General features: G+C 42.0%; 1 protein-coding gene across 1 annotated transcript in view; it reads left to right on the top strand.

The window, feature by feature from the left end:
* The window catches only part of TRAF1 (TNF receptor associated factor 1), a 58,126-nt gene extending 44,254 nt beyond the window's left edge, over window positions 1-13,872 (top strand). Inside the window, exons 8-13 of the mRNA XM_084650430.1 lie at window positions 1,980-2,051; window positions 3,228-3,293; window positions 4,279-4,725; window positions 5,253-5,430; window positions 6,713-6,861; window positions 8,200-13,872. Coding sequence (XP_084506556.1) covers window positions 1,980-2,051; window positions 3,228-3,293; window positions 4,279-4,725; window positions 5,253-5,430; window positions 6,713-6,861; window positions 8,200-8,418 — 1,131 coding nt within the window. The 3' untranslated portion in view covers window positions 8,419-13,872. The remainder of the gene's footprint in view (window positions 1-1,979; window positions 2,052-3,227; window positions 3,294-4,278; window positions 4,726-5,252; window positions 5,431-6,712; window positions 6,862-8,199) is intronic.
* Window positions 13,873-15,167: the final 1,295 nt, after the last annotated feature.

Here is a 15,167-nt window from a genome sequence, read left to right as displayed (position 1 = left end):
ATAAAACAAAGGCACATTATAAATAATGTCTGAGATATAGAGTGTTCAGAAAGCGCCAAGGGGAGAGGAAAGACCTCTGGATGTGTTTTTGTGGAGCTAAAATGGAGACCTCGGGACGCTTTGCAGAGAAGATACTTTGTGGGTTCCTGGAACTGCAATGCTATACGAACTTTCCAGACTGCTAAAGAAAATGTACTGGTGAGCAAAGGCGTTTATAAAGATTAAAGATGAAACCTCTGAATAGTTTGAATTGAAAGCTTGAGAGTCGCTATGTTAAAATACACAAACTACAGTCATGGTATGAACCAGTGTCTGGGGATTATTTTCCCCATCTCTTTTGAGCCAAGAGGGTCAGGGAGTTTCATGTTAGCACTAATGCATTCTGCATTAGCGCATCATGTCAGGAACCTCCGGCCTTCAGTGTGTTAGTGAATGAGATCTGAGACAGCTCTGAACGTAAACCCAAGCTATATGAAGCCAATGCATGGAGAGTTTATATGTATATTTGCTTTCTGGTCCACAGTTCACCTGCATGTAACCGCATATAAATGCGATTATTAGGGTTGAACTGAGTGAGACTAGTACATTGCCTAGACTGAGTTTTCCAGGAATACTGTGTGAAGCATCTGTAAGTCATTTCTGAAAGTGCTGGGCCCCACATGTGAAACATCACACTCTGTACTTCCACTTAACAGGTACCACATCTGGCACTCCCTGACTGAAAATACCTACTGTGCGAGGAAGAAGAGTAATTGGCTTAGCAGTTTAGCTTGGGAAATCTCTAGGTCTGCAGTTTATCATACAGTGGACAGCAGCAATTAATATTAGTTCTTTAGTCCAAGTTTCTGAACATTATTCCCTGTAAAGAAAAGCTTGAGAACTCTACAAAGATACACAGAAAGGTTTTGCAAATCTTTCTCCCATAATATGGCATTAGTGCTGTTCTCCTCCCTTCTGATTATCTTTTAGAAAGAAGTTTTGTTCAGAAAAGATCCCCCCATAGCAAACAACCAGTGAGCTTTATTGCTGGGTTGAAGGCCATTAAAATATAACAAGAAAAGAGAGAAATACATTACAACTATATTGGGGCAGGGGGCATATCCCATGGTTCTTTGTGTTGCAGGAAGACGAGCTGCTCTTTGATTCTTTTCATGTGAATTGTGGAAGAACTTTTCTGTCCATCTGGGTACCCTGGGAGAATTGTGGGCAAGCACTGGAGGACTATCAGCACTTGAATGGTTCAGCCTGCATCCTCCTGCAAAGTGGGTGGGCAGGTTACCAGTCTAAATGAGAGCCTCACCCAGCCTTCAGCCTACCCTAGGATGGGCCAGCTAGCTCAGGCTGAATGTGCCACTAAACTCGAGCCAGAGTTTTTTGTGTGTGGATGGGAGGGTGGGTTAGGCACAACACCCGAATAAGAGCCCAGGTTAATTCTGCAGTAAAAGCATATTCTTAAGGTCAATGGACTTCCCTGATCTTTGGAGAAAGGTTTAGTTTCCTTAAGACCTACTTAACTCACTCAAACCATGTGAAAGTGAATAGAGGTCAGTACTATTTTAATTTATGCTTTCCCCCCAGCTCTTTGTCATGTAAATTACACTTCCTGAGACTCCCTTATGCTTCAAATGTGTGGACATTGGTAGGTCTAAGGAAGACTACATGAGTGCAAGGGAATCTAAGTTACTGTTGGCATACCGCTGCTGAATTTGGCTGTGCAAGGTTAAGTGACTTGCCCCAGGCCTCCTAGTAAATCTGTTCCAGAAACAGGGTTTGAATGTGCAACTCTTATTTGCTAGCTCAGACCTGATTCAGTTTACCGGAGGCTCTCAGCAAGTAACTTCACCAGAGCTCACTTTTCTGTAAAATGGGGATAATATGACGTAATACACAAAGAGATTGTATTTCATAGAGACCTAGGTAAGGAAGCATCATGATTTTAGCATTGTACTCAACACTTTGTCGTCTTACTTTAATGACAGAAGCACACATGTGAAGGCAATTCATCGAAGGAACAAAAACGGATGCACACAGAAGGACCATCAAAGGAAAAGGTAGGTAAAACGTGAAAGGGCAACGTATTGTTTTTGTTCTGTTCCTTGAAGTGCCAGCTCTTCATCTGGCTGACTCAAGCAACTTCATGGCATCTCCGTATGGCAACAGTAGCCGGGAGCTTTTCACATCCGAAGATCAGTTGTGCTGATTCACCCTCACCACCCCCTTATTTAGGATTTCTCCTAAAACCTTGGAAGTTTTGTTTGTTTGTTTACTTCCTTTTCAACACTCAGCGGAAATCTGGTGAGCAATACAAGTGCTGTTCCAACACAGATGACACTAAATAACTTCTTAAAAAGACATGTGCCTTTGGGTGCAGAGGGAGAGGGCTGGATTCTAATCTCAGCCCCCTTGGTGTGATAGAGAATGGGTCACCCTTTAGAGTGTGTTGCTCTGGGAAGAGCAAAGTTAAGGATTTTGAGTTACTGGGCGTGGGGTCTTATTCTTTGTGGTTCGCTTCTTTAATATGGTGGGGGGGGGGGATGTTATAGAGGAGTTGTCACCTGCTGATGATTGTGGTTTTATTATATTGTATTATTTTTGGGTCTATGTTATACTGAGACTTGGGAGGGAGTCTTTGTATTTGTATTAAGGATATTAATCCTTGTTTTGTTTTTAGTGTGTGTACAGCACGTAGGGCTTGAATAGGCACTTGGTTGCATGCAAGGCTGTGTTGGGGGTAATCCACCATCATCCCTCTTGCCCCATGTGTTAGTGGATTTCCCAGGTTTGAGTGCTGCAGAAAGTGGCCCTTCTTGATATATAAAATCAACAGTACTTAAGAAGCTTGCAGTGCAGGCCATTGTTACAGGCATCCGCAACAGAATATAATTACTGTCAGCATGGGCTAGATATGTCCTTGGCTGTGGTCTCAATCCCACCTGCTCAGATTTCAGGACACTGGTGACTAGAGATGGAACCTAGGCCTCACACATGGCAGTGCATGACAAAATCGCTTGGTCATCAGTTCAAGACTTGGTGATTTGTCCGGCAGCATGTAAATGAATTACCTTTGGTTTTGCTATACAGTGTGAGGCCAGACCCTCTGAGGTTGCTCCATAGACTTCAATGGAACTACCCTGATTTACACCAACTGAGGATCTGGCCTAGTGGATTGTAGTACATAATGAAACCCTTGACATTGGTACTTATTATTTTGTGGCTGTTTTTAACAGAACCATTCAACGCCATTGAACAGCAAAGAGGGTTGCCGGTTTTCTGAGATTGGCTGCTCGTTTAGGGTGAGTAAAATGCTGCCTGCACCTATTCTGGAAGGTCTCCAGTAATGTACAGTCGCTACACTCCAGCTGCTGGCGTGAACCAGCCCAGGCACTAAACCGAGGGTGGTTTCATTTGGTTGGGTTTTTTGTTTGTTTTTTTGGTAAAGGGGTAAAACTTAACCTCTTCTGGCAAAAAAGAAGGGAAGAGCATGGAACTGGATTTTGACTGTCACAGTTCATAGGAGTGAAATTCAGCGGGGGATACACTGCAGGAGAAAAAGTATCTTCTACTCAGATTAAAAGGGGTGGTTCTGTAATTATTATAATTCTACAGCTATATCAGGTTTGGTACTCTGTCATGTGTCAAACAGTCTCTGCAAGGTAACTTGTGGCACCTTAGAGACTAACCAATTTATTTGAGCATGAGCTTTCGTGATCTACAGCTCACTCTGATGAAGTGAGCTGTAGCTCACGAAAGCTCATGCTCAAATAAATTGGTTAGTCTCTAAGGTGCCACAAGTACTCCTTTTCTTTTTGCGAATACAGACTAACACGGCTGTTACTCTGAAACCTGCAAGGTAACTGTATCCCCCACAGCATTAACTGGTTTCTAAATTCTGCTTTGGATTTTAGTGTGCTCTTACTGCCTTGTAAATATACATGGCTCCTATATTTTGTGTGCAGTGCGTGTGTTAAGTATTGATCGACTTGCGAATCTAGCTGTTTATTTGCATGGCACCTTGTTAAGTGGAGGAATTTTGAACAACTGTTTTCTTGTTAATGTAGCATATGTACATATCATACACACACAACCGCCCAGGAGCTAGGCAGCCTGTTGCTCTCCTTTGAAGTCTGGTGCTATGGAGTCAGGCCTGTATCCTGAAGGCCTTACTTAGGTTTATCTCCCATGAAGTTGATGGGAGTGTTGCCTGAATAAAGGCTAAATGAGGATTTGTCCCTAAGTCAGTTACTTTAGTTCAATGATCGCTTCTTCTCCTCTCAATAGGGCAGCAAAGAGAAGACAAAAGAGCATGAAAAGACTGCAGTGGGGACCCACTTAATGATGCTGCTGCAGCATATAAAGCAACTGAAGGCCAGTTTGTGCCCTGCTGGTGGAGCTGCAAATGGCATCATCCCACACTTAGCTACAGCAGAGTCTAAAGTGAAGGGTTTGGAAAGAAAAGTCTCCGATCTCCAGATCCAAGGGGCCCTGGAAGTCAGTGGAGATCTGGAAGTGGACTGTTTTCCTGGCTCATCTGTTTGTGAGGAAGAGTCAAGTCTGCAACAGCTAGTAAGGGAGAAAGTGATTTCTGAGCTGGAAAACAAGTTGCATGTGTTTGAGAATATTGTGGCGGTGCTCAACAAGGAGGTGGAGACCTCTAACCTAGAGATCGCAGCCTTTCGGAGGAAGAGTGGACTTGATCAAGGTGTAATACAAAGCCTGGAATTGAAGGTAAACATTTATTATGACCATGTGTCTATGTTCAGTTTGTGTAGTTAGTAAATATACAGAAGAATCATGGAGGGTGGGTAGGCATGGTCCAAACACAGGAATGGGAGCGAGGAACTCTTGAGTTCTAATCCCATCTCCAAAACTCCCTCTGTAGCTTTGGTAACATTTTCAAACCTTGGTTTCTAAAGTAGACCTCTAAACCCATGTTTAGGCACCTAAAAGGTATGGAGAATTAGGGGTGCTCAGCATTTCTTGGATTCAGGTCATAAGAGAGCAAGGCACCTTGAATCAGATACAGCACGATCCTCTTAAACCAACATTGTGCATTTTAAAAGTTACCTCTCGAGGTGTTTTTGCCTTCTATAATAATTAGTACATGAGGTTTAAAAAAAAAAAAGTGCGCGCGCACACACAACTCTCCATAGTGTGAGGCACAGGTGAGAGTCCTTGCATTATTGGACTGCCTTTGCAGCAGAAAGTCCTCTAGAGAGAACAGAGTGGGTTTGAACAGGAATAATTTTTTCCAGATTGCAGAGCTGCACCGATGTCTGGCGCAGAAAGATGCAGGCCTGAGCAAACTCCATAAGCGTCTCCAGTCTTTCGAACAAGCGTCCTACGATGGAGTCTTTTTATGGAAAATTACAGATGTCAGCAGAAAATACCACGACTCTGTGACTGGACGAGTAGTCAGCTTATTTTCCCCAGGTAAAAAACATCAAGTATATACACTCCAGTAAAATCCAGCTCTTGAAAACCCAGCTGTTGTCTCAAGAATGATGCTCTTATCTGCTCTTTTGACCAGTGATTCTTTAAAATAGTGCCCAGATCTAAGACAATATTTATAAAAGGACACACTAGTTCTGTCTGTTTATAATACAAGGCAACTTCCGCTCTGTAGTTATAGTTTGACCCTCTCTACCTCAGGATTGTAAGGGAAGGGTGCCCAAAGGGCAAAATACAGGGCCAAGTGCCTAACCCAAGCAGCCATGTTTGATGCTGGGATACTTGCAGCATGGCTGGCTGTGTGGATGTCCAGCCAGTCTTCAGAGGCTACTTCAGCCTAGTGTCACTGATCTGACCGTAGCTGAATGTTAAAACGCCTGTATGCTGACCTTCACTAGTGTACCTACAACTGCTTCTGCACTCATGTTTTCTTTTCTGTTAGCCGTAGCAGTGCATATGTAGAAACGGGATTTATTTTTTTCTGCAAAAAATTGTTCTTCCATCGCGGGCACAAATAATAGCAGTGGAGCTGGAAACAGCTTGAATTACAGCCACAAGTCAGTGACCTAATGGTACAAAGGCCGATATTTGTGCTGGCAAAAAAAATGTCAATGGAATTTTGTGGGCCCCATTTGGACGTGTAAAAAGGGAAGGCACACTCTAGCCCAGCTGAAAAACTTGGCCTAGAAGTATTTAGTTCAGAAAATAAAAGGGTAAAAATAATATAGACAGTGCTGGATCTGATGTCCTCAAATAAGGTATCTAAGAAATGGTTGTGAAACATATGCCGTACAGCCTGATATTGCCCACAAGTTCAGTGTCGCTGCACTGTTTGTTGTACGTGGCCTTTCGTTTCAGTTTATTTGCCCTCTGACTGCTGCTGGTTACAGTGACATCTGCTGGATCTGCATTGCTTCATCCCAAGTAAAGTCATTTGATGTCACTCTGAGAAAGCCCTGAGTGGCTACTGCAATCATTTTCCCCCCAGGAAATGAAGTGATTAGATAAAACATGTGCTTGTGGGTAATTACAGATCAGCTTCACCAACGTCTGAGTCATTCAAAGGGCTTCCCCCACTGGACCTTCAGTGCTTGCAGCTGGAAATCCACAGGGTATTCTGTTTAATCTGCCATGCTCATCACCTTGGTCTCAGAGCACCTGTTTCATTTTAAACCTTTTGCATATGTGAGAGCCTAGGAATACAGAATTTTTCAGAGACTGTTGGTAGGCTGTGGCCTGACTAACCACAAGTTCTAATTTTCAGCTTTCTACACTGCAAAGTATGGCTACAAAGTCTGTCTGAGGACTTATCTGAATGGCGATGGAACAGGGAAAGGAACACATGTCTCTCTCTTCTTTGTTGTCATGAAAGGGGAGTATGATGCTCTGCTTCCGTGGCCTTTCAAACACAAGGTAAAAAGAACATACTTCTCTTGTTCATAATGCTGAGATACTTAATTCCCCTTTACTGGTTTTTCTGCTGTGGGGTATCACAGCTTTTTTTCTACTGCATAGAACGTAAGGGTAAAGCAGTCTTCACACCTGATTGCACATTAGAAGCTCAATCCAGCTCCCACAGATGTCAGGCAAAGTCTTTCCACTGAGTTCAATGGAACTGAAGCATGGCTTCATTCCCCTCTCCTATCACTACAAGCCATGCTCTAATCCAAGGGCAGAATTCAGCTTTAAACAGGCTGGGATAGTACCCAAAGATATTGAGATTTTGTGCTTCTGCTCTGTACCATTTGCAAGAACCGAGAATCTCGTATATCTCGAAACTCTAGGTTTGTTGTATCTAAAACTTTGTCTGTGATTAAGCCAAAGCCTATCATCATCATTTCTATATCTCCATGTACCTAGATAGTACAGGAAGAGGCTAAAGCACAGGAGCTGGAGTCGGGAGATCTGCATTCTGTTTCCATCTGTGCCATAAACTCCCTCGGGTGATCTTGGGCACCTACTCTGTGTCTTATTTTACCCAGTTGCACATGTAGCTTGATGATCAGCAACAATAATAAAGGAAAGAGAGAAAAGGTTTAATGAGGTTCTGATCCCTGTTTTAACATTGACATTGTTAAAACATTGTTTTAACATTGACTCTGGTGTAGCAATAGTTCTGTAAGCCCGTTATATAAATAGCCATAATGCCAACCAGCCAACCAAAGAGAATAACGAATCAAAGGTCAGAATTCATATAACTTTTAAAAGGTGTTTTTATATTTTATATTTCAAGCTAAATGACAGTAAGTTAATAAAAGTAATAATGAGCAGGGGAAATTCTAGACTGTTTACTTTGTTCATCCCTCCTGCATGTTTGCACACAGCAAGTCGATCTGTCTAGTTCAAATCCAAACCACAATGATAGAGTTACTTTAGCAGTCTTAACAAAACTCATGGGTTATTTTTTACATTGTCAGGAGAGGGGGGAGAGGGAAAGTCTTTGCATCATGTAATTCTCCACCTAGACAGAATTTTTGACTTCGTTTTATTTTACAAGTGGCAAAGTTTTAGACATTTGATCTGGGAACCATTATAATCTCCCTTGTTCTCATTAGCTGACCTTGCCAGCTGGGAAACATTGGTTTTAGTTTGTGTTTAGTTTTCGATAGAGTATTCAGCTGTTTTTTGTAGCACATTTGCACTAGTCAAAATGCACAGGGTCCGAATGTTTTTGTGTCTTTGATTTTTGTTTGTTTGTTTTGAAATGCAAGAAATCATTATTGTTCTTTTCTTCCCTCAATTATTTTTCAGGTCACATTTATGATGCTTGACCAGAACAACAGAGAGCATGTAATTGATGCTTTTCGTCCAGACCTGACTTCTGCTTCATTTCAAAGGCCAGTGAGCGACATGAATGTTGCAAGTGGCTGTCCCATGTTCCTCCCTTTGTGCAAATTACAGTCACCCAAATATGCCTATGTCAAAGAAGATACACTTTTCCTTAAGTGTATTATAGAAACAAATTCATAAACCCTGGAATGAGGGTACTTGCCAATATACCCATGCAAAGTCTCTCTAGGGAGAGCCCTCAGCTTGAATCCTTGTGTGTATTTTCATGCCCACACAAAATCCAGTGAGTCAGATCCTGCAGCTCCACTGAAGTCATCTACATCAGCTGCAGATCTACCCATTGTGTTTACTTTCTCCATAGTATCTTAAGCACATTGCCTCATGCCACCAGTACAAATGTCCTGGAGTATGTTGTTGAAAATTATCAAAATAGTGTTTTAAAAAAAACAGTTGATACTCTTACGTTCCAAACTGAGGGACAGATTCTAGTCGGTCCCAGCACAGGTGCACATGTGGGGATGGTAGAAGGAGCAAGCCTCTTCTTCCCCCTGCCCACCTGTTTCCCTCCACATGTATACACACATGTCCGGGGCTAGCCAGATTCCTGGTGGAGCATAGCCCCTGCTCCTTTCTTGTGCTCCTGTGGTTGCCAGACTTCTGGAAAGGAAGGGGTAAAGGCTGAGTCTTAACTCCGCACCCTTTGTAGAGAAATGAGTATGCTGTACCCTCTCCAAAGATTTGTATTCTGTCTATCATTGCATTGGGATTCAGATTCTCCAATCAGTCACACACAGAGACATACGCATCGGTGTGTAACTTTGAAAGCAGTGGGTTGTGGCTGAATGTTCATAACTTGAATTCCTTACACTCTATGATATGATTTTGGTGTTTATTTTATACACTGTATAAATATTCTTGCACATTAGCCATGTGATTGTTGGATTCAGCCAGATTTTACTGTGTCATATGAATCCTTACGTTGCATCATGTGAGTATGCCTTTGCTCTTACTAAAGGGAGGAGCTTGACTAAAGTAGGTGAGAAGAGGGAGTTCCCATTGTGGCCCTCAACACATTCCTACGTGCATCAAGAACCCCACATCCACTAGTTCAAGCAGCAGATAAATTCCGTCTGTGGGGTTTTTTAAGTGCTCAATCACTTTCTGAAACTCCAGGGCAAGTGACTTTATTGTACAATATTTATTTATTTTATCTTTTTTCTTTATTTTTTAATGTGCTCTGATGATGGGACCTTCCTCTGGGTCACAGTAATTTTTAAAATGTTGCAGTGGAAATGCTCACTAGAAAAGTTTGTGGCATTTATTTTTTTAAATAAAGCTAAGGAATGAATAACAAAAATTGTAAAGCTGGGAAGGCTGGCAGCTATTATATAATATGTATATTGGGTTCAAATACAACCCTTTATCCCAAAGAGAAAGTTACAAACACCCCCTTTGTCTCTACCCCATTCTTTCTCCATCCCTAGTCCCCTGACCTCATAGCCTCATCATCACCTGCTCTCCCTTCTTACAGGCCATTCTGGATGGATTCAGTGAAGTTCTTTTTGCTTTTGTTGCATGAGTTCCTGAACTTTCAGCCAAAACCATTGCAGCCTGTTTATCTTAGGGTTTTCTGTAGCACTGATCACTATAGTATCTAAGCACTTGGGATTTATGCCAATTCTTATGCACGTGAGTAACTTTACACATGAATAGCCCCTTTGACGTCTATGGGAGTTCTCATATGAGTAAAGTTACTCATGTGTTTAAGTTTAGCCCCAGTGGACCACTGAGAGGATTTTGAACCCAGTACACTTTAACCACTGATTAAATCCTGTCATGGGTTCACAGACTCTCTCACAGCTACAGTTACTCCCTGCTGAGAGCAAACTGAAAAACAGACACTGAGAAGAATGGAATGATGGAACAAAACATCAACGAAGAAAGAGGAATGACTACATGGTAGCAATTGGCCAGGGAAAACAGAAAATACACTTCCATATAAGATGAGGAAGAGAAGGAGAGAGACTGCAATTCTCCAATAGGTTGCAGAGCAATGAATTATTTTTGGATTGATGCTGTAACTCACAAGATTGCAGTGGTAACTCTTGTCCCAGTCAAATTGTTTGAAAGCCCAAATACTGCAAACAATCCTCCTGGTGCCACACCAGAGGAGTCTCTGCTTGGTACTGCAGTGCACTCCTGCAGGGCTGTGGGAATTAACTTTCACTGTATAGGTCAGAAAATCTGGGAAAATCTTTCCAATGTCATTTAACCCTCTTTCATGGAAAGTCCGATGGACAGGGATTGTGAAGGAAAATTTTGGAATACTGAAGTGTAATTCCAAAGATCTGCCATTGAATCTGAAATCTTCAAAGAATGACAGGACTTGTGCCGCAATGCAGAAAGAGAAGCATATCAAAGCCCCATTGCTTGGGACATTGGAAACTAGCATTTACCAATATCTTCAAGTGAACAATTTGGCACAAGCAGGACACTGGACAATAGTTAAACTAATGGATCTTTTCTATTGCTGATTTCTACAGGGCCTTTGAACTCTGCAAGTCAAGTTTCCACTAAAGCAATCCTAAAGAGCAATGTAATAAGCCTTAATAGACACTGCATTATTTACAGTACTAGTGAAGTGAAGGAGGATGAAGGATAGTTAAGCACTGGAATAGGTTACTGGGGAGGATGTAGAATTCCCATTCTTGGAGGTATTTAAGACTATGGGAGACAAACTTCTGTCAGGGATGGTCTAGCTATACTTAGTCCTGCCTCAGTCCTGGGGGTTCAACTAGATGACTACTTGAGGTCCCTTCCAGCCTGACAATTAAATAATTCTATGAAATGCACTCCTAGATGTAGGGTCATAATTGCCTTTAACACTGACGGGAGTTATAAATGTTTATTAAGAGGACAATAGATCTTTGAATAGAGTATAGAAAGCAAACTGCCAAAGCACATCAGACTATAGCCTTTTAAAAGCTCCAGTGAGTATTCCTATGGAATCTCTTTGCAACCTCCACTTCTCTGTAACAAGTTACACATGGTAAGTAGCACCTCTGCGCTTGGGATGCTTGGAAGTTGTCATGCATTTATCAGTTAATCGAGTGAATCAGTTCCACAGAGAAATCTGTATTCAGCAGACTAAAGGGCTTCAAGACGTGAAGTATACAATGAAAGACATTCTGGAGCCACTGTGGAATAGCCTGCTTCATTCACAGTAAATCAGCAGCACTGTTTTACATGTGATTTATAAGGGCTGACTCTGCCTGACATGATTATTTTAAAATGTGGACTTTAAAATACTGCCTATGAGTGCTGAATTTTTAGTAGTGCTTAGGAATGTGATAGAAGGGTGGCAGGAAAAAATAGTTCTGAGTTGTAATTAAAAACAACTTGTGTTAATATTGTGAGGAAAATCTGAGCCATTTGCTTTTTATAGAAATGGATTTTAAAATTCACTCCTTGCAGAAAATGGTTATCAGATAATTCAGATGCAAAACAAAATATTTAAAGAGATACTGTCAGCACCCTAACGTGAATTTGGGCAGGAGAAGGGCACAGAGTTCATAATATAACCCCCAATCCTGAATTAGATCAGCTTCCAGGATCAGGGCCCAAGAAAGTGAAATGGTTTCATTAAATTGTTTTATTCGTTTTAATCAATGAAAGCTTTTTTCATGCAAAAATATTTTCCTGAGCAGTGCTGGATGCCCAAATATCCCAGTGCTGTCCCTGATTCACGAGAAACAGATGAAACTGTTTGTCTGCTTTTATTGTGCAAGCTGAGTGAAATGCAAATCGTAGTTAGACATGCAGCAGAAATGGTGAAAAGTCCTTTTGCTCTTAATAATCTAAAGTGTTTTTGCTGACCCAGGGTTGGATTTTTCAAATCCCTTGTTTTTATCTTGACAGTGCCCTTTTCAATAATTAGTTGTAATGAAATATCAAATTTCCAAAAACTACAGACAAATAACTGAATAAGCTTGCTTATGAAGGAGTTGGGTGTTCTCTCGCTCTCTCTTTTCTAGGCTTAATATTTTGCAAGTATGTTCAAAATGTTTTTTTAGGGGCAGAAAAGTATTTTTCCTGGAATGTCAGTTCATATGACCACTGTGAAGTAGTATGTGGGGAAAAAAATACTCTTTTAACTATCTGTGTAATTTTAGAAAGTGGAGTTTTTACATCAGCCATCCATATTTTCATGCTGTTTATTTATTTCCCGAATAAAGCTAATTTAATCTAAAAAAATATGTGGGTTGATTTAAAAAATGGGGGTAACTGAATGACAGCCATTATTATAGCAGTTTATTTACAGACACAGCTGAGCGCCCATATTTATATGTTAGTAGGACCCACTCGCCTCAACCAAAGTAAGGCTCCTGTTATGCTCGGCACTGCACAGATACATATGAACAGATCGTCTGTGTCCTGAAGAGCTTAAAATCTAAATGAACCAGACACACAGTCAGTGGGAGAAAGGAAGTGTTGTTATCCTCCTTTTACAGTGGGGGAATTGAGGCCCAAAAAGATGAAGTGACTTGTCCAAAGTCACACAGGAAATCAGTGGCAGAGTTGAGAACTGAAACCCAAAAGATCTCCAGAGTCCCATTCCAGTACCTTAATGACAGGCCATCTTTTCCTCTCTGGTGGTGCAGGAGGGTGTTGTCCAACATGTAGCATTTTTATTTGCTGCAATATTGGATAAGTTTAAATATAAATGTTTTGTGTCTTTCTAAGCTAATACAATTCTAGGAAAGCCACAAAGGGTCATATGGTGCATCTGTCTCTCTTTTACTCAGCAGTGGGAGGGGAACCAGCTTCAGTCAGGACTGACTGTGTACGGACTTCTACATGTTCCCCGGGCAGGTTTGGTGGGAAGGGAATAACTCAGAGGAACCTAGCTAGATGCAATGCCCCCTCCGACTCCAAGGAGCCAGCACCCCGGAGAGGGGCGTCAATTGAGAAGGAGGGGAAAGCATGCTGCAGGGATGGGTGTCTCCCCTCCTGTATGCCTCCTGTTCAGATTGAAGGCCACGGGCATATAGGGGAGCGGGCGGCCCACAAACCATTACTCAGGCAAACACCTCTCCCCACCCAAGAAGTGCTGCATTCTCCTGTGAATCAGTGTAACCCCACCTACATCAATATGGTTGCTCTGGTGGAACTGAGAGGAGAAGCTGGTCCAGTGTGAGTTCTGCCTGGAGGAACTGCAGGCTTTGGCTTTGCCAGGATATGTTAAGAACCTCCTTGCTACTGCTGCAGACTGAAAAGGTGGTGGGAGCAGAGAGGGAGGGGAAAGCAGTTGATCCTACAAGAATTACTGCAGAGTAAGATAATGGCAGAGCTCTGCTTGGTTGCCATGGGAGTTGAAGTTGCTCCATACCTGTGTAAGCCTTCCTTCACCCTCCCTGATTAGGGATCTACTTCTGCACCAGGACTTTTTAATTAGCTGCTCTTGCTGCTTTTACGTACAGTTGGCAGCTATTTCTCAGGAAGGATTTGCTGCTGCCTTATGCTTTTTTTTTTTAAACTTCGCTTTTTAAAAATTTCCCCTGTACAGCTGTCAGCATAAAAAGAAAGAGCAAAGTGACATGTGCGTGTGCATGTGACAGAATAGACTGTAAAGGGTAAAGAATGAATGACTTCTTGGAATTTCTGTGCCTTTGCCTCCTATGATTTTATTATTAAAAATTATAGCGATTTTCCAAATCACATAAACAGTGAGTGTCCCATTAATGGCAGGAGTCTCGAATTACTTTAGATTGGAGATTAAATCAACAGAAACAGAGCAAATTGCAAGAGCGGGGCCATCCAAACCTAGCTGAAAAAAGACTCCAGAGGGTGGGAGGTGGTATGCTGGGACTCCTATGGGCCAGATTCTGCCCTGTCACACCAAAGCAACCCCAGAGGTTTCAGTGTATAAATGAGAATAGACAAAGGAACCTGCTTGTAGAGGCAAATCTGGCTGCCTCCCACCATGACCCCTCCCCTCTGTGGGTGTGGAGGTCCCACAGAGTGGATGTGGGCAAGGGCGTGGGAGCCCATATGTGTGACACTCAGCCTTGGCTCTCTGCATGCTTTTGTAGGGAGAGGTCAGGGGGCGAGTCCCCAAGGGAGCATCAGCCGCTACTCCCCACTTAGAAGGGTGGAGATCAAGATGGAAGGGGGCCTGTCTCATGTGACGTGCAACTTTCCACTCATGCCCAGACCTAACCCTGCCTTACTTCAGCTGGGGGAGAACATGTCTGGCATTCTGGACAGCTGCTGGTCAGCTGATACATCTTGACCTGTTTTCCCCCAAAACCCCACATGAATATTTCCACAGCTTCACACCACAGGAGCAGGATAGCCTGGCCCAAGGAATCAAATAAATACTTTCACTTCTGATTGTAGTGGCTTAAAAAATATAATTCATCGCTGCAGCATGGGAGATGGGAGTGAGATGCACAGTAATATCTGTTCCTAGAAGAGCCCATGAAAAACCTGAGAACATTAAAAGACTCCAGTTTCTTCTAACTAAATGAAGTTCATGCCAGGTTCATTCATAAAGTGCTGATTAACTTTTAATATGTCATAAACTGTCACAGCTAAGCAATTCACAAATAGGCTATATAAGGCTTCTAAGTTTTGATGTTTGTTTTTCTCTCAATAAACTCAATGTTTATTTTGACTAATTTTCCAGAGGTATATTTTGGGGGTTTAAATTAATGTCCAAAGTATTTTTCAGTTTTTATCTGTTAAAAACAATTTTAAAAGTTAGTTGTTGAAGCATTTTAGTAGTAATTTGACTTCTAGTTACAGTTTTCAAATTGGGGTGTGCTCTTGGACTTAACACATAGGAAAAGCTATCAGGCTGCATAGTCAGCATGAATTTATTGTTTAACTTCTCAGCACTGATTAGAAGCACTGTGGCTTCTAGTGGT

The sequence above is a fragment of the Lepidochelys olivacea genome, assembly GCF_965140295.1.
Source record: "Lepidochelys olivacea isolate rLepOli2 genome assembly, chromosome: 16".
Taxonomy (NCBI): Eukaryota; Metazoa; Chordata; order Testudines; family Cheloniidae; genus Lepidochelys; species Lepidochelys olivacea.
Note: the sequence above shows the minus strand (reverse complement) of the source record. Positions and strands in the feature narration are given on the sequence as shown.